We start from the raw sequence: 19,460 nt of genomic DNA, 5'->3' as shown, positions 1-19,460 counted from the left end.
TCATAACATACTATATTATATATTACCAAATAATAATAATAATAATAATAATAATAAGATTGGTAGATATGTGGCCTGAGGTGTTCCCCCATATTGTCAGTATTGGCTATTGAGCAAAAAAGTTTGACAATCACTGGTCTAGGTGAGATTGGCTGATCTGGCATTCTAACAATCACCAAATGGCTTTGCTATGCTGGTACTGTGAACAGCTTATAGCAAGGAGAGACAACAGGTGCTGATTTTCCTTAAGGCATGAAGCTTTTCTGTGATGATGGCATCTTCTTGGAGAAAATATCTTCGAGGTAAAATAATCTGCCATTCGGATCTCCAGGCGGGGGATACTCAGGAGGATGTAGTCATCAGGAAAAACAAAACTGGCATTCAGTACATAAGAGCGTGGAATTTTAGATCCCATACTCAGATAGGTTGGTTAGAGAATTTGAAAAGGAAAACGGATAGCTTGGAGTTAGACATAATGGCAGATAGTGAAGTTCAGTGGCAGGATGAACAGGCCTTCTATTTGGGTGAGTGGAGGGTTCTAAATTCAGAATCCAAAAGGCCGTAATGCAGGAGTAGATCCAATAATGAATAAGCAAATAGGAATGTGGGTAAAATCCTATGGACAACTTAGTGAATGCATTATCGCAGCTGAAATGGACATGAAGCCAACTCCCACCAGAGTAGTACAAGTTTATATGGCAACTAGCTCTGAAGATGGTGAAGAGTTTGAAAGAATGCATTATGAGGTAAAAGAAATAATTCAGATAGTTAAGGAAAAGTAAAATTTTATTGTGGTGGGAAACTGGAAACATTTCTGGGCACAGATGTGAACTCTAACCAGAACTCTAACCATCATTTTTAGTTATCTACTGTAGAGTAAAACTTAAAAAATTGCAAAAAAAAAGAAAGAAAAAAAAGTGGGAAATTAAAGAGAGGAGAGCTGGATAATTTGAAGGAGCCAGAGGTTTTTGAGAGTTTCAATGGGAACATTAGGCAGTGATTGAGTTAAACTTGGGAAAGGAGTATAGTAGAAGAAGAATGGGTAGCTCTGAAAGATGAAGTAGTGAAGGCAACACAGGATTAAATATGTGAAAAGCCAAGCCCTAGTAGATATCCTTGGATATCACAGGAGATACAGTAGTTGATGAAATGAGAAAATACACAATGAAGCAGCTGAAATCGAATACAGATGTTTAAAAATGAGATTGAGAGAAAGCACAAAATGGGTAAGCAGGAATGGCTAGAGGGAAAATGCAAGGATATAGAAGCATGCATAACTAGGGAAGAATAGATGCCACATGTCTTTGGAGAAAATGAATAGCGAGAGGTCATATGGCGATCCAGTACTAAGCGAAGAAAGACAAGGTGGAAGGAACTTATAAGAGGGCCTATACAAAGGAAATGAATTTGAAGTCAGTGTTATTGAAAAGGAAATGGAAGTAGATGAAGATGAGATAGGAGATACGGTATTGCAAGAATAATTTAACCAAGCACGGAAAGACATAAGTCGGAACAAGGCACCTAGAGTAGACAGCATTCCCTCAGAACTGCTGATATCATTGGAAGAGTCAGTCATGACAAAACTATTCCACCTGGTGTGCAAGATGTAAAAGACAGGCAAAATTCTCTTAGACTTCAAGAAGGATGTAATAATTCCATCTCTAAAGACGCAGTTGCTGACAGGCTTGAATCTTACTAATAATGACTGCAAAATGTGACATGAATTATGGGAAAACAGAAGCTGACCCTGGGAAAAATCAGTTTGGGTTCTACAAAAATGTAGGAACAGTCTTATCTTAGAAAAAAGGTTAAAGAAAGGCAAACCTAAGTTCATAGCATTTGTAGGCGTAAAGAAAGCTTTTAGCAGTGTTGACTTAAATACGCTCTTTGAAATCTGTAGAGGGGGTGGGGGAGGGAGGAGATTTAGTGTTTAACATCCTGTTCACTTCAATTTCATTAGGACAGAGCACAAGCTTGGGTTAGGGAAGGATGGAGAAGAATACTGGCCATGCCATTTCAAAGTAACCATCCTGTCATTTGCCTGAAATGATTTTAAGTAAATCATGGAAAGTATAAATCAGGATGGCCGGACATGGGTTTGAACCATTGTCATCCTGATTGCAAGTCCAATGTGTTAACCACTGCACTGTCTCACTCGGTTTTAAGAGTCAAAGAACATGATAGGGATGCTGTAGTTGAGAAGGGAGTGAGATGGATTTGCAGCTATCCCTGATGTTATTGAAACTTCTTAGAACTTTCTTTGACATTTTTACGGAAGAGAAAATGCGCCCCCCCCCCCCTCCCTCCCCCAAGACCTTTGAATCTTTTATGTGTAGCTGATCTTACATGTGGCTTGGCTTTGTTCAACTTTTGAAACTTCCTGACATTAAAACTGTGCATGTGTTCGTCTCAAACCTGGACATTTATGTTTTCTACATTTTCATTTTACTGACTGAGCAATCCAGGAATTCTTCAAGGCCCAGCGAGTGACAGCTTCAGTATGTCAGTATCTCCTTCCTAGTTACTGAACCCCACAGAGGCTCTCTTGTGTACATTGTTGGACTAGCATCAAATGAGAAAGGATATGGCAGGAAATGGCTTTACAACCATCTATTGGATTGTTTCCAGAATGTGCTCTTTACTTTGAGCAGGGTGTGTCACGAATTCTCTCTACTTTGATCCTAACTTTACTGTTGTCTCTGTCACTGGTACTAAATGTGTCATACTCAGTCTCTGATTACAAATTGATGTGTTTGCCTGTTGTTAAAGATGATGGGAAAATTTGTACGTAAAATTTTGCAAAGTTCCTCAGAAGTGTTGGTCATTGCGGTACCTTATGGAAGTGTCTGCTAGAAACTAGCAGTTACTGATTTTTTTGGCACAACTTTCACATCTATTTGCGTCTGAATTAGTTCACAGTCTGGACTGATGTTTATCTCACTCCAGATTACTGTGGTTTTTACTTTCCATTCTAAGCATGGGAATTATAACTGCTAATAAATGAGAGTAAGTTTAGAAATTTACTCTGAAGAGTTAAGCAGTTAACAGCTACTGTGCTTTTATTTTTCCATCTAATCTGCAAGAGTGTGAATTCGCCTGCACATTTTAAATAAGCAGACTACTCATTTCTCTGGTACAGTGACACATGTGTGCTCATGGGACCTATGGAGAAGTATATATGCATCCTGCTGGTGCAGTGTTTCTGCACACTCCCATAGGCAGCACTACAGCATCTTCCCCTACATCTGCCCTGGTGTCATTCGTACTCCCCACCCTCTTCTGTACCCCCACTGCCTACCACAGCTGAGACAACTACTCACCATAGTGGAGACAGAGTGCCCAGAGATGACAGTGGCTCTCTCTCTCTCTCTCTCTCTCTCTCTCTCTCTCTCTCTCTCTCTCTCTCTCTCTCTGTGTGTGTGTGTGTGTGTGTGTGTGTGTGTGTGTGTGTGTGTGTGTGTGTGTGTGTTTTCATCTGATGAAGGACCTGGTCTGATAACTGAATAATATCCAACAGTATACTTTTAATTGTGTCTGTCTGATACTTAGTGTCTCCTCTTTGTGGTGAGTACAATCTATCCTAATGCATATACATACCACATGTACTCTGCCATCAGAGTAGCTGCTTTTTATATGTGATGCAAACCTGACATACTCAGCAGGGGCTGTATAACTGACCATCCAAATGCAGGTGGAAAAACTCTGCATTGAATATCAACAGAAAACTGGTGGAACCCATGGTTTAAGCCATTAAATTTTTAAGGTGGTCTTCTACGTTAAAAACTAGTTAACAAAATAAACTAATACTTCAGAACCTTCACAACTGTGTGCTTTTCATTTATGGTTGTGTGTGCTTTTCAATTATGGTTATGTAATTACTCTACCAAGCAGTGATTGAAGAAGCATCATAAGGTGTAGGCTTTTAATTAATGATGGATGAAAGAATCAGTTGACATGAACTGCCATTATTTTCTCCCATTTTTCCCTCCAGAAAGTAGCATGCTCTGTCAGTGATGCTGTCTTGTTACATAATGCTTCTTTTGGTTGTTGCTACATTTGCCTTGCAGTAGCCTAATTTTTATTTATTTATTTGCTTGTCATAATACACAATGCAGGAATTATGACTGATGAATCACAGTCATGTCAAGTATACAATTGGTTCACTGTTATTGGATTATATATTTTGTGGAGATGTGACATGTATTTTTCCTCTGTAATTGCAATTGTTATTACAGTATTCTCATCTTTGGTGTTTCTAGATACGTAGTGTGGCTGCACCAGAGTTATGTGTTGATACAAATTTTGTTGGAACTGAAAAACCATTTGGTTTGAAGGAATGTGTGAAAGATCGGAAAAATGCCAAAGGACAGCAGGTATGTGCACTTTTTTTTTCCTTTCGAATAGTATAGTGCTCAAAGACAGTTTTGTTTAAAAGTAAGGGGATATAAATTTCTGCCGATACAACAAAATGCAGGATAGTCCTTTAAGAATAAGCACCAAATGTATTTGTTATTTGGAATCAGCTATGCAGAGGAGCTACACTCAGTTAGGGAATTGACACTAGAAATTTTGTCATTGCTGAGTAACATCCTTCTTGAAGAGGAAGCCCATCATCATTCCAGAAAATATTAAGACTAGCAGAGAGAGGCAGTAGAACTTTTGGTGTGGAATCAGTGTTATACGTCCAAAAAGGGGTCTGGAGAGCTTATGAGGATATTTTGTACATCTACATCTATATTCTGCAAATCACTTTATGTTGTGTAGTGGAGAGTTCATCATGTACCACTGTCACATCCCCCTTTTCATTCCCCAGTCGTGACAGGCATGCGGGAAGAGCAACTGTTAGTTTGCCTTTATGTGAGCTAAAATTTACCTTCATGATACATATATGGGAGAAAGCAAAATATTTGCCAACTCTTCAGTGAAAGCATGCACTCAGAATTTTAACAGTGATCCACAATGCCTCTCTTGTCACATCTCCTATGAGTGTCTCCTTCATGCTTTTGTCCTAACTAAGTGGACTCATATGAAGCAAGTTACTTTTCTTTGGATCTTCTCTATTTTCCATATCGGTCCCACTTGGTGAGAGTTCTAGACTCAGGAGGATCGCTCAAGTATCATGAAAACTGAATAAAGTCCAAGGGCCTGATGGCATCCCTACCAGATTCTGTGCTGGATTTGCAACTGGACCTTTTAACCATAATGCAGTGTAGATCCCTTGAACAAAGAACTGTGCCCAGTAGCTGCAAGAAAGCACAAAGTAGCAGAAGTAATACATAAAGCTACCATTCATGTTCATTTACAACCCTGTATTGTAGAATCTGAGAACATACTGTGAGCACAAAAAAAAATAATTTCGGGCAGCAAGATTGACCCAGTAGTTCTTGACATCCGAAAACCACATGACTTGGTACCACATGAACACTTATCAGTGAAAGTACAGTTGTATGGGGGTATTGAATGAAATTCATGGCTGGATATAGGATTTCTTGGGATGTAAGGTGCAGCAAATAATCTTGGATAGTGTGTTATTGACAGATGTGGAAGTAACTTAAGGCATGACCTAGGGAATTATGTTGGGGGGCCTTTGCTGCTTATGTTATATGTTGAATGATGTGGTAGACAATATTAATAGTAACATCAGATTTCTGCAGTCGCAGTTATCTATAATGAAGTAGTATCGGAGAAATTCACACTTATGTCTATTCAGATCATGATAAGATTTTAAAGTGACGCAAATATTTACAAGTTTATTTAAATGTTCAGATTTATATAATTGTGCACTTCAGAAAATGTGGAAATGTAGTATCCTATGACTACAATGCCAGTGGTTCACTATTGTTATCTGTCAGCTCATTCAAATATCTGGATGTAACAATTGTGGAAATACAGTATGAAATGAAATTATCACATAGCCTCAATCATAGGTAAAGTAGTAGACTTTGGTTGATTGATAGGTTGTTGGGAGAAAGCAATGAGTGTACAAAGGAGGTTCAGGTTGCTTGTGTGACTCATCCTAGAGTATTGCTCAAGTCCATTGGATATCAAATGTATACAAAGGAGGACAGCATGAATGCTAACATTTGTTTGACCCCACAGTAAAGTGCTGAAACGTGTGAACTGCCAAACAACAATTATAAAAAAGGATAGGTTGCTATTCGCTGTAAAGATGACAATTTCAGTTGCTGACAGGCACAACGAGAAGATTGTTACTCACTGGGCTTCCAGCCAAAGCCTTCTTCAGAGAAGAAAGGAAAGCGCGCACACACACACACACACACACACACACACACACACACACACACGTGCCACAGTCTGCAGTTGGTTGCACCCTGTGCCCTCAGTGGCTGCCAGAATAGCATCTTCAGCATGTTGAATGAGGTGCCCGGGCATACACACTGAGTACACCTGGTGTCCTTTTCTGTCCCTTGTTGCCATTTTCCTAAGGGGCACCATCATTTGCTGTACAAATGTGGCAGAGGTGTGGCGAAATCTGTGGGACAAAGTGTGGGCAAATATGGAGGAGGAGGAGGTGTTGGGGAGAGAGAGATAGATAGAAAGAGAGAGAGAGAGAGAGAGAGAGAGAGAGAGAGAGAGAGGCTGTTAGAATTGGTACATTAGTGAGAAGTAGACAAGCTTCAGTCCAGAGATGATTAGGGCAGATTGAGAAGTAAAGATAGGTTAGGGGGAAGAAATGACAAGTTGGGATTCAAGGATGTGTTGGAGAACAAGTTTCCATCTCTTGAGTTCAGGAAAACGAGTACTGGGTGCGAGAATTCAAGTAGTCTGTGTCATATAGCAAGTGCTCTTCTGGTCCCTTAATTCATGTTGCAGAGCCTGTCCAGCTACTGGATCCAGATGCCTTCAAGGCAGATCGTTCTTCATGCTCATTCATGTGCTGAGCAAGTTTAATGGTGGCCATGCCTTTATAAAATGCTGTGCAGTGAATGTAATTTAGTTGATAAACATAATGCATGGTTTTGTGAGTTGATCTGCCTTTTGTATTGTGGACTTTACCACTGTTGGGGCTTGAGTAAGTGTTAATGGGTGGGTACGTGGAGCAGGTTTTACAGAGTGGATGGTTGCATTGACTGGGATAATAATTTGGAAACTGTGTGAGGTTTGACAAGGATATTACAGAGGTAAGGAGAGTGATGTTGAATGGTGTGGGAAGGATATCAGGGTGAGAGGATCTAATTTCAGGCCTTGACTAGAGAAAGTCATAGCCGTGGTAGAGTAGAGTATCGAGGCAGTCGAGGCTTGGGTAGTACTGTGTAGTAAGGGGTGAACTTCTGTGTTTTTTGGAAACAGGAACAGCATTAGTCAGAGGGTGACAGGTGGATACTATGTGGGAGATTGTTGTTACAGGGAGCAGAGGAGTTCTTCTTCACTATGAATACAGTCCAAACAGATGTCACAATAAACGTCAGGAGGCCCAGTTTCTGGGTTTTGAGGAAAGCCTCTTACATGTGGTCCCTGAAAAGGTTGGCATTAGTTGGGCCCACCCTGGTTCCCATAGCAGTCCCTCTGATTTGTTTGTAGATCAGACCCTCTGAAGAGAAGTAGTTATTAATAGTATTATGAAAAGGAAAGTTGTTACCCACCGTGAACTGGATATGCTAGATGCTAAGTCGCAGATAGGTACAGCAAAAAGACTGTCATAAAAAGCTTTTGGCCACTAAGGCCTTCGGCAACAGTAGATGACTCTCTCTCTCTCTTTCTCTCTCTCTCTCTCTCTCTCTCTCTCTCTCTCTCTCTCTCTCTCTCTCTCTCTCTCCCCCATGCAAATGCAACTTGCACACACGACTGCAGTTTCAGGCAACGCAAACCACACTGTGAGCAGCAGTGCCAGTGCATGATGGGAGTGGCGACTGGGTGGAGGTGTGGAGGAGGCTGGGGCGGGGAGGGGGGGCGGGGATAGTATGGTGGGAGTGGTAGACAGTGAAGTGCTGCAAGTTAGACAGAGAGCAGGGAAGAGGTGTGTGTGTGGGGGGGGGATAGCGGAAAAGGAGTAAGTAAAAAGACTGGGTGTGATGGTGGAATGCCGGTTGTGTAGTGCTGGAATGGGAACAGGGAGGGGGCTGGATGGGTGAGGACAATGACTAACGAAGGCATTCCAGCAGTGCACAGCTGTCACTCCACCATCACACCCAGTCTTTCCCCCCACCTCTCCCCTGGCTTCGGTCTAACCTGCAGCAATTCACTGTCTGCCACCCAGACCATACTATTCCTCCCCCTCCCCGCCCCAGCCCCCACCCAGTCACCACTCCCATCATGCACTGGTGCTGCTGCTTGCAGTGTGGTTTCATTGGCCTGAGACTGCAGTCGTGTGTGAGAGTTGCATCTGCTTGCTTTTGTGTGTGTGTGTGTGTGTGTGTGTGTGTGTGTGTGTGTGTGTGTGTGTCATATATTGTTGACAAAGGCTGTAATGGTTGAAAGCTTTATTTGTGACATTCTTTTTGTAGAGCCTATCTGTAACTCAGCACCTCCGCTATATGGTGAATAGCACCTTTCCTTTTCATAATAGTGTTACATTCCATCCTGGATTTTCCATTGTTTGATTGTAGTTATGAATAAAATGAAATCGGCTAGGGTGACACTAAATGACAATTTAGGAAGAATTTCAGGTTGCAGTTGGGAGAGATTGATGTTCTAGAGTTGAGAGGCTGTGGGTATGTGGGATTTTTGCATAAAGGCAAGTCACATCGATGGAGTCAGGGAGGGTTTGAAATAGGAATGGATTTGAGAAGTACCAGGAAGTGATTGATTTTATGTAGAATGGGAGTCTTTCATCCACATAGATGTTTGTGAACATGGTGGGGGAAGCCATTGATTGGATGTGCCTTCCTATGTATTGTTTTTGAGAGTCGAGCATCAAACATTTCAACACTCATGCTGAAGAAAGCAACCACCACTTCCTTCCTCTCTTCTTTAAAAAAAAAAAAAAGGGGGGGGTTTAAACTGTGTCTGGTACACTAGTTCGTTATTCATGAAATAATCTGCATTTATTTGTACCTTCCTAGAATTGTTGGTCTACAGATAAGTGTGAATTGCAAATGCTTGGAGGGTTAAGCATGACTGTCTGGACCACTCACAGTACTCACAACTCTTTTGACTGTTGATATGTGGTGAGCATGTGGTACAAAGCCATAGTGCTGTATCTCCTCATCCTGTGCCACGATACTATTCTCTGATTATTTGTTTCCCACTGACTTAGCCTCCGATGGATGCTTTGTTCAGTGTTGAGTCAGCTCTATCTCCAGTCTCCACTTTTGATTATTCAAGTTTGACTTTCTGTTAAAATCCCCACAACTTTTGGTTTGTTTACAAATGTTCTGCATCACTAGTTTTCACCTCCACATTATCTCAGAATTTGTCAGTAATGTGGGGCATGCAGGTGCGGTTGCTCTGTACCCAGAATGGTAGCCAGTCAATGTGGAGGTTGTTAGATTCCCACAAAGCAGTATACCGTGACTTCTCTGATGGCCTCTCTCATCACTAAGTACATATATGAGGTCTATTCAAAAAGTTCTGGAAAATTTGTAATTTCATGCCAGTTGTGTGTTGGAGTGAAATGTGGTTGGAATCCCTGCACATGCTTGTGCGTAATGTGTTACTACCGGGAGTTTCATTGTTGTATGTCTGTTAGTTATTGTTCAGTGCTGTATTGAGTTGAATGTTGTGTCACACAGATTGGGAGATGGCAGAGTTAGAGGAGCAAGGCGTCTATATTAAATTTTGTGTGAAACACAAGAAAACCTTTACAGAGTTACACCAAATGATGGAGGAAGCCTACAGTGATGAATGTTTATACTATATTCGGTGTTATCTATGGTTCACTGGTTTAAAAATGGCCGGACGATGTTAAAGATGACCCTCGTTCAGTAAGCCTTTTGATGTCTACCAACGTTGCTTGTGTCAGGTACAACAATGAAATTGTGCGTGCCTATCAAGGCTGACTGTCCGAGAGTTTGCAGAAGAATGTAATGTTTCAGTTGGACCATGTCCTGAAATTCTGACACAGGATCTTGGAATGCATCGTGTTCCAGTCAAGTTCATCCAACGGATCATGAGTCAAGACCAGAAAGACCTTTGCCTCACAATCTGTGAAAAGCTTTTGGATCACGCAAGTGAGAACGAAATGTTCCTCAAGAGAATACTAACTGTTGACGAGATGTGGGTCTGTGGTCTTGATGCTGAGACAAAGATTCTGTATTCACAATGGGTTGCAAAAGGTTCTCCAAGACCAAAAAGCACTTGTTAGGTCAGTTCAGATGTCAAAGCCACACTGATAGTTTTCTTTGACTTTGAAGGATTAGTTCATCAAGAGTTCATGCCACAGGGACAAATTGTTAATTGATGGTACTATTGAGATGTGTTGCAACCCGTGCGAGAAAATGTGAGAAGGAAACAGCGAGAAATGTGGTGAGACAAATCATGTCTCTTGCATCATGACAGTGCGCCCACATGTTCATTGCTGTTGGTGCATGTGCCGACTGAATGTCAGAACTGCACAGGGCAACTGCATCTCACAGGCACTATGATGTTGATGTTGTGGTCTTCTGTCCTAAGAGTGGTTTGATGCAGCTCTCCATGCTACTCTATCCTGTGCAAGCCTCTTCATCTCTGAATAACTACTGCAACTTACATCCTTATGAATCTGATTACTGCATTCATCTCTTGGTCTTCCTCTACGATTTTTACCCTCCACACTTCCCTCCAGTGCTAAACAGGTGATCCCTTGATGTCTCATAATGTGTCCTGGCAACCAATCCCCTCTTTTGGTCAATTTGTGCCACACATTTCTTGTCTTCCCATTTCTTTTCTGTACCTCCTCATTATTTATGTGATCTACCCATTCAAACTTCAACATCCTTCTGTAGCACCACATTTCAAAAGCTTTTATTCTACCCGTCTAATCTTCAATATTCTTTTGTAGCACCACGTTTCAAAAGCTTTTATTCCTTTCTTGTCTGAACTGTTTACAGTGTGTGTTCTTTTTCCATAAAAGGTTACACTTCAGACAAATACATTCTGTAAGAGACTTCCTGACACAAATTTATATTTGATATTAACAAATTTCTCTTCTTCAGAAACACTTTTCTTGCTGTTGCCGGTCTACATTTTATATCCTCCCTAATTCAGCCATCATCAGTCAATTTGCTGCCCAAATAACAAAACTCACCTACTACATTAAGTACCTCATTTTATAATCCAATTCCCTCAGTGTCACGATTTAATTTGGCTACCCATCATCCTTGTTTTGCTTTTGTTGATTTTGATCCAATATCCTCCTTTCAAGATTATGACCATTCCTTTTAACTGCTCTTCCAAGTCCTACGCTGTCTCTGACAGAATTACAATGCCAGTGGCAAACCTCAGAGTTTTTATTTCCTCTCCCTGAACTTTAATTCCTATTCTAAATTTTTCTTTGGTTTCCTTTAATGCTTTCTCAGTGTACAGATTGAATAACATTACTGATGGACTACAGCCCTGTCTCTCTCCCTTCTCAACCACTGCTTCCCTTTCATGCCTCTTGACTCTTAGAGCTGCCAGCTGTTTTCTGTATAAGTTGTAAATAGCCTTTTGCTCCCTACATTTTACCTCTGCTACCTTCAGAACTTCAAAGAGAGTATTCCATCAGACATTGTCAAAAGCTTATTTTAACTCTACAAATCCTATAAACATAGGTTTGCCTTTCCTTAACCTATCTTGTAAGATAAGTCGTCGCGTCAACATTACTTGATCAGAAACCAAACTGAACTTCCTCAAGGTCAACTTCTACCAGTTTTTCCATTCTGTTTTAAAGAATTGGTGTTAGTATTTTGCAACTATGGCTTATTAAACTCGTAGTTCAATAATATTCTCGTGTCATCATCTGCTTTCTTTGCAATTGGGATTATTACATTCTTGAAATCTGAGGGTATGTACCTGTTTCTTACCACTTTCACAAAAGGTGGAATAGTTTTATCATGGCTATCTCTCCCAGTGCTATCAGTGGTTCTGATGGGACGTTGTCTACTCAGGGGCCTTGTTGCCAGCTAGTTCTTTCAGTGCTCTGTCAAATTCTTCTCACAGTATCATATCTTCCATCTGATACTCATCTATTTTCTCTTTCCGTTCCGTAATATTGCCTTCCTAGTTCATTTCCATTGTTTAGATCCTCTATATACTCCTTCAACTTCCTTCTTTGCTTAGTACTGATTTTGCATCTGAGCTCTTGATATTCACACAGCTGCTTATTTTTTCTCCAAAGGTCTCTTTAATTTTCCTACAGGCGGTATCTATCTTTGCCATAGTAAAATATGCTTCTCAGTCCTTACATTTTGTCTCCAACCATTCCTACTTAGCAATTTTGCATGCCCTGTCACTTTTTTTGGGATGTTTGTATTGCCTTTTACCTGCTTCATTTCTTGATTTTTATATTTTCTTCTTTCATCAGTTAAATTCAATATTTCTTGTGATATCCAAGGATTTCTACCAGACCTTGCCCTTTTACCTATTTGATCCTCTACTGCCTTCACTATTTTGCTTCTCAAAGCTAGCATTTAGTCTTCTGTGGTAGTATTTTCCCCTATTTGAGTCAATTGTTGCCTAATACTTCCTCTGAAACTCGCAGCAACTCTTCTTTCTTTCAATTTATCCAGGTCCCATTTAATTTCCTGTCTTTCCGCAATTTATTCAGTGTCAATCAACAGCTCATAACCCATAAATTGTGGTCAAGTCTACATCTGCCCTTGGAAATGTCTTAAAATTTATAATCTGGTTCTGAAATGTCTGTCTCACCATTACATAATCAATCTCAAGCCTTCTGGAGTCTCCAGGTGTCTTCTGTGTGTATAACCTTCTTTCATGATTTATAAACATTGTGTTAGCAATGATTAAATTATGGTCCATGTAGAATTCTACCAAGCAGCTTCGTCTGTCATTCCTTTCCCCCAGTCCATATGTACTTATTATTTTTCATTCTCTCCCTTTTCATATTATGGAATTCAGTCCTCCATCACAATTAAATTTTTGCCTTGCAAAACTGTCTAAATAATTTCTTTCATCTCATCATACATTTCTTCAGTCTCTTCATCATCTCTGGAGCTTGTTGGCATATAAGCTTGTACCTCTGTCATTTGTGCTGGCTTAATGTCAATCTTGGGTACAATTATGTGTTCACTGTGCTGTTCATTGTAGCTTATTCACATTCCTGTTTTCTTATTCATTATTAAACCTACTCTGCATTATCCTTATTTGATTTTGTATGTATAACATCGTATTCACTTGACCAGAAGTCTTGTTCCTCTTTCCACTGAGCTTCACTAATTCCCACTATAACTTCAATCTGTCCATTTCCCTTTTTAAATTTACTAACCTACCTGCCCAATTAAGGGATACAACATTCTGCGGTCTGGCCTGCAGAACGCTAGTGTTGTTTCTCTTCGTGACGACATCCTCCTGTGTAATCCACACCTGGGGATCAAAGTGGGAGCTATTTTACCTCTGTAATATTTTACCAAATGTTATGAAAAGGATAGATTGCTACTCAACATATAAACAAACAGCAGGCTGTCTACCCACATGAATGGCCACTGGCAAATGGTGACCAAGAGGCATTTGGATCACCCAATTGCTGAAAGTGCTGCCCAACACAACGTGCTTCACTTCAGTGAGTCCTTGCATCCTGCACCATCTGAATCCTTCCTACCAACACCAGCTTTTTGGAATTGGGCAGATGGGAACTCTCCCTACAATATAACCTATGTTCTCATAACCCGCCTGGCCTCAATCTTCACTAACTCCCGCCCTGCACCCACCTATCTCCTTCCCTGTTCTGTTTTAACAACACACTCATCCCATCTGGTAAGTCTCCCGTGAACCTGGAAAACTTTTCTGAACTCTACCCCTTTTCCTCAACCTCGCCAGTTCTTTTCCGTTACCTCTCTCTCTATCCCTTCAACCCTTCCACCAGAAGAAGGAGCCACTGGCTCCAAAAGCTAGCAGACTGTAATACCTTTTATATATGTGTTCTGCTGCTGCTGACTGGCGAGTAGATTTTTTATCTATCTAACTGTGTATATAATATATACTTTTCAGCATGTTGTCATCATTCCATACAGGATTTTCCATTGTTTGATCATTACTTCTACCACTGACAGGGATCAGAGACAGTTGACTGTTTGGACTGATATGTTACGAAATCATGCATCTTATTTGGCATTGGAAATCTTCATGACTTTTGTGTTGGCTCAAGATGCTATAATTGCTCATTCTTGTTGTTTGCATTGTCTGGACTTGATTCCTCATTGCAGCTAGCACTCATTGAGCTACTACATGAACTGATAGTCAGATGTAGGTTCAATTTGTTCCAGTTCAGCCATTGTTATTTTATTCTGCTCAGTGGGGCATGAGTAATTAACTTTGTTCCTACAACTTGGTTTGTTCTGTATATTGTTTAGAAGCAACCTCATCAAAAGTAATGTTTCTCATTTTTATTGTTCTCTAGCAACTAGGCTCAAAAACTCTGTATGCTTTCGAATCTTCATAGTATTGTATCAAGATACAAGCAATACTCCTTTTTACCATTTTCATCAGTAGTCTCTCAGAATGTGAACGTAGACCTTGCTTCCAAATATTTTGAGGTATCGAAGTCCTGGCTTCTTGTTTGCCCAACCTTTATCTGGAGTCTTGTTTTATAGTGCTTTAGATGGAGATCTGTTAATGAAGTAGACTGCTTCTGTCAAATATTTGGCAAATTTCATTTTAAGAGCAGCCATCTTGCATTTTCTGCTGTTGTATGATTCAGCTATTCTGTTTCATTATAGCATATGTGGCACTATAGTCTGACATTGGATCCCTTATTGCCTGAAGAAGTTTATCAGATTATTTCACGAACTCTCTACCATTACACGTGCACACAGTGGAGATCCATTTTCCAATTTTCATTTCAGCCAGGTTTTCAAAGCTTTGAATTAGCAGTGGCATTTGATTTTTATACCCTAGAGTAGATATAAATAATGTCCTAGAATAGTTAAAGTAATGAAATATTTCGCTCCTACAAATGACCTTCTTTGTACCTTCCCATACAAACCTGAGTGTACTGACTCGAGAATTTCCATGGCTGTTGAGTGAAATTGTGAAAAAGGGAGTCTTCTTTGTTTGCTCTCTATGCAAATTGAACACGGAATAGTTACTACTGCCTCATATGAAATGACACGATTCAGACCTTTGCATAGTGCCTGCACAGCTTCAGAGTGTAGATGACCTAGTGTTTTGAGCCACAAGTTTACACTATTTGACAACAGTTCAGATTTTACTTCAAAATTTTGACCATATGATTGCTATAGTCAGTAGATTCCGTTTGCATCCCCATTGTTGGATGTGTTGTAAATACGGCAGTCTTGTCTGTCAGGTAAAATTGAATGATCTTTTTTTGCTATTTTACTAATACATAGTAGATCTGTGCTTACATAAGATGTATACAGAATATCATCCGCTTTAATTCTATCGCTCTCATTGAATGTGAGAACATCTATATAAGAAAATCCTATTCCTTTTGCAAGTAAGTTGTCCATATTTACTATTACAAATTGTGAGCATATCAGTGTTTGAACATTCTTTTCATTGCGTGGATATTTGGAAATGTGCACTGATGCCCCTGAGTCTGTATAAATTTCTGTCCATGTATCTTAATCTGCTGTTGTGATTGAGAAGAATGTCTGGTAGCTTGCTGTCTTGGCTGAAGTTTTTCCATCAGTTTTGCTCTTGCTGTGCCTCTTTTTTTTATTTTTATTTTATTTTTTTTATTTTTTCTCTCTCTCTCCTGATTGTGTACGTATTTTAGTGGCAGCAGGTTGGATGTTTTTTTGAATGTAACATCATCTTTCTTTTTCTTGTAGACTAGCAGTGAATGGTTCGTTACATGTGTCATCATTTATTTCGTTTAGTAATTTATTTTTTATGGAGTGTGCCATGATTGGCAAGTTTGTGTTTTCTAAACTGAATATCACAGATTTATATTTATCTTGTAACCCTGCAAGTAAAATACACTGAACCCATTCTTCTTCAGCGTCAAAGCCTAAGCCATTTGATTTTTGTAATGTGGCACTTATCTTCTGTTAACAAACAATTTTCATGTCTCGTTGTTACCAGTGTCTTTAGCAACCCCGTTCATTGGAAGAGGTTGGAATCTTTGTAGATTGCTTTAGCTTGCCCCATGGTTCTTTAGCTGTAGAGGTATCTTGCAAATGAACATATTTCGATGGATGGATGGAGTGTATAATTGTGGCTCTTGCTTTGCACACTTTAGTTAGATCTGTTATTTTGCCACTGATGCAATTCTGCAACTGTTAGTGTTCTACATACATTCACATAGCAAACTAATATATAATAGAGTTTTCTCTCCCTGTTAGTTTCTCAGTTGGAGGCAGTGAATTGGTATTTAGAGAAACCATTATGTCACTCCTAACTGTTATTTTTGCTAGTCAGTGATCTCACATGTTTTAGAATTTTGTGCCAAAGTATGCAGCCTGGGCCCATAACCTGTTAGCAGAGTAATTTACAGGCAGTATCTGATTTGGACAGACATATTTATGGCAAACACCTTAACAAGGTAAAAGCTGAAACATGAAATCTTGTGCAATCTATTACATGGAATAAAGATGTTGAGCATCCACATTTACACTATAGAAACACAAAAGATACATGTAATAAGCAAGGCATAGTTTACATTTTGAATGATCAGCCATCTTGTTTAACATAGTTTTCTGGAAATTTCTGTAGCACATTTGATTAAAAAATTATATTAAATTAACAAATTCCTGTCTTCCTGGATGTGAAGTTGAAAATTGACTGGACAGAAATATGTATACAGGAAGTTTTGATCATTCTTATTACATTCTCTTATAGTAATTTTAATTTTCTACTCATAAAACTTCCTAACATGTGTAATGATTGTATTGTAAAATATTATATCAGTGGCATTAGCAAAGAACATATTTATATTGAACAATTGTTTGAAAGCAGTTTGATAGAAACAATCATCATTTTTGCTATTGGCAATGCTATATGAACAAGGCAGAACTTTACTCCTTCTTTCTCCATTGCTCGCTGCGATCATTCCTGTGATGGTTCCCTACCCATGACTCTTGTGTGATGGTTGTTGGAACCACCTCTCTCCACTCCCTGGACCTCCATCAGAAAAAGCTAAGGAAAATCTACAGACACAAGTGCATTCAAGCAAGCAATTGTAATCCTTATAGTAATCTGTAGTTTCTCTGTGAAATTTTCATATTTGAAATATGTGTCACACCAGATAAGCTGGAGAAAGTTGAAAGTAACTTGCATTTTCCAGAACTTCACATTGACGTGGCATAAGGATATTCGTCCCACTGGGCGCACAGTGTGTTGGGATGTATCTAGTACTGAGAGTAAGGCGCCTGTAACCCTCTACGGTTGCCATGGTTTACAGGGGAACCAGTTGTGGAGGTATGATCCGGTAAGTAAATTGTAAGTAAGTTGATTCAGGCAACAGTAATAGCAACAGCAACCCGTAACCATAACAGCTTGCACAGTTCCCAGTTTCTTATCTCTGTATGATTAACTATTTCTGTCTCCTCTTCTTTGAATATGCTACTCCACTCTCATCTAACTTACTCTTTGCTCGTTCTCTTATTTTATTGCATGGGATTTTTATTATCAGAATAACTTGTTTGTTTTCCCTCCACATTATGGTTTTTGAGAAATTAAGATATGTCACCTGATTTTCTGGTTGTTGTTGTTGTTTTTCCCAAATCCTTCATTTCACTTCCCTACTTCTATTATTATTTATTAATCCCCACATAAATTTCATTCACATACCTGTATTTTGATCATACTTCTTCTCTACATCTTAGCAAGTTGGCCCACTGATAACAACTTTGAACATGAACTTATATTTGCAGAATTAGATTCAGATCTCCATCTGTATTTCAGTATTTACATAAGTAACAACCACAAGGATTTCATGGGATGAGAACGTTTCATCTATACCCGTACTTTATTGAATTCAGCAATACAGATGTAAAAGTTTTTATTACGTAGTAAGCTCTCATCCCCATAATTTTTAAGAGATCTGACTGTGATCCTAATGGTTGGCTATTAGACTATAGGGTGAGATACTTATGTTAGCCACTATTGCACAAAACACTAAACTACTGCCTATCTGAACCTGACGAACTGTAATTATTTGCTACAAAATTAATCATAAAAGATGGTAAGGTTCCTCTGCAATAAAAAATGACATCCATTATTCATTTTCAAACAATGGAAAAACACCTAACTATATCTCGCTCATTCATTTTGATTAAACTAACAAATTCCAAAAATCATTCACTCTGAAGATGCCACAGATGATTCAACATTCCAGTTCAACTTGATACTCTTCCCAGTATGCTATTAACCACTTTTATCTTATAAGAGGACCCTCCATACTGTAAATCATGGATTTTGATGTGCTTCAAATATGTTGTAGAGGTACTTACCTTCAGTTCCTGGCTATCCAGTTATTTAGCGACGGGCCGTGGTTTTTGAGAAAATCTATTTTTAAGTTCATTGTGCACTGTGTATACCTGGAACATTACATATATTCTGAGCAAGTCAGAGTAGTGCAGCAGTAATGGTTCACGGCTACCACGCTTGAGGTACCATGTTCAAATCCCGCTCGTGTACTTTTTTGTTATTATTTTTTTTATCAAAATCGATCGAATTTTTCAATTTTTTTTTTTTTTTAAAGAATATCAACAAACAGTGTAAGGTGTGCGAAATTATAAAGATATTCAGTTATTAATTTTTTCAAATATTCATTCCATTTGTGGTTCGCAGTTGGAGTTCCAAATGTTCGTACAAGACTCACTTCTTGTATTACCTGAAATCGATCTCCGCCCATTATCGTCCCCTCTCCTGTGAATATCGTTAGCTGTAACGGGAACCCCAACTCCTAGTTGCGGCCAATGAGGATGTGAGTTGTATTCGTTTACGTTCGCATGTAAGTACAGCGTCAGTTGCTCACAGTGCCGTGTGTTAGAAAAATTCTGTGAAATGTAAGAACCAAGTGTTTCTGCAATAGTGCAGCCAGAAGAAGATCCACAAGTAGAGGAGTTGAGCGAAGAATCAAAAGGCGAAATCACAAATGCCATTAAATATGCCAAAAATCTACTGCGAGATTTGAATCTCGTAACGAATACACCGCCTAGTGTGATCTCTGCCAATTCCATTGCAATTGGCAATGAGATATGTATCACAATACAGGATGTCTTGACTGAAAGACAGATCATTATTGATGATGAATTGATATATTTCAATGAAGAAGATGAATTGGGAGAATATGATGTGGTAAGTTTTACTTTTTTATGAATATTTTCTCTTTTGGACAAATGAAAAAAAAATAATAAAATAAAACCCTTCACTTTGCATGTATGGGGATAGAGGAAGAT

General features: G+C 39.3%; 1 protein-coding gene across 1 annotated transcript in view; it reads left to right on the top strand.

Annotated features, from left to right (window-relative positions):
* LOC124621813 (N-acetylgalactosaminyltransferase 6) overlaps positions 1–19,460 on the top strand; it is a 158,505-nt gene that overhangs the window by 116,872 nt on the left and 22,173 nt on the right. The window contains exons 10-11 of the mRNA XM_047147252.1: positions 4,260–4,373; positions 17,342–17,485. Of these exons, the coding sequence (XP_047003208.1) occupies positions 4,260–4,373; positions 17,342–17,485 (258 nt within the window). The remainder of the gene's footprint in view (positions 1–4,259; positions 4,374–17,341; positions 17,486–19,460) is intronic.

The sequence above is a fragment of the Schistocerca americana genome, chromosome 7 (genome assembly GCF_021461395.2).
Source record: "Schistocerca americana isolate TAMUIC-IGC-003095 chromosome 7, iqSchAmer2.1, whole genome shotgun sequence".
Classification (NCBI taxonomy): domain Eukaryota; kingdom Metazoa; phylum Arthropoda; class Insecta; order Orthoptera; family Acrididae; genus Schistocerca; species Schistocerca americana.
This window is presented reverse-complemented; position numbering and strand designations above follow the sequence as displayed.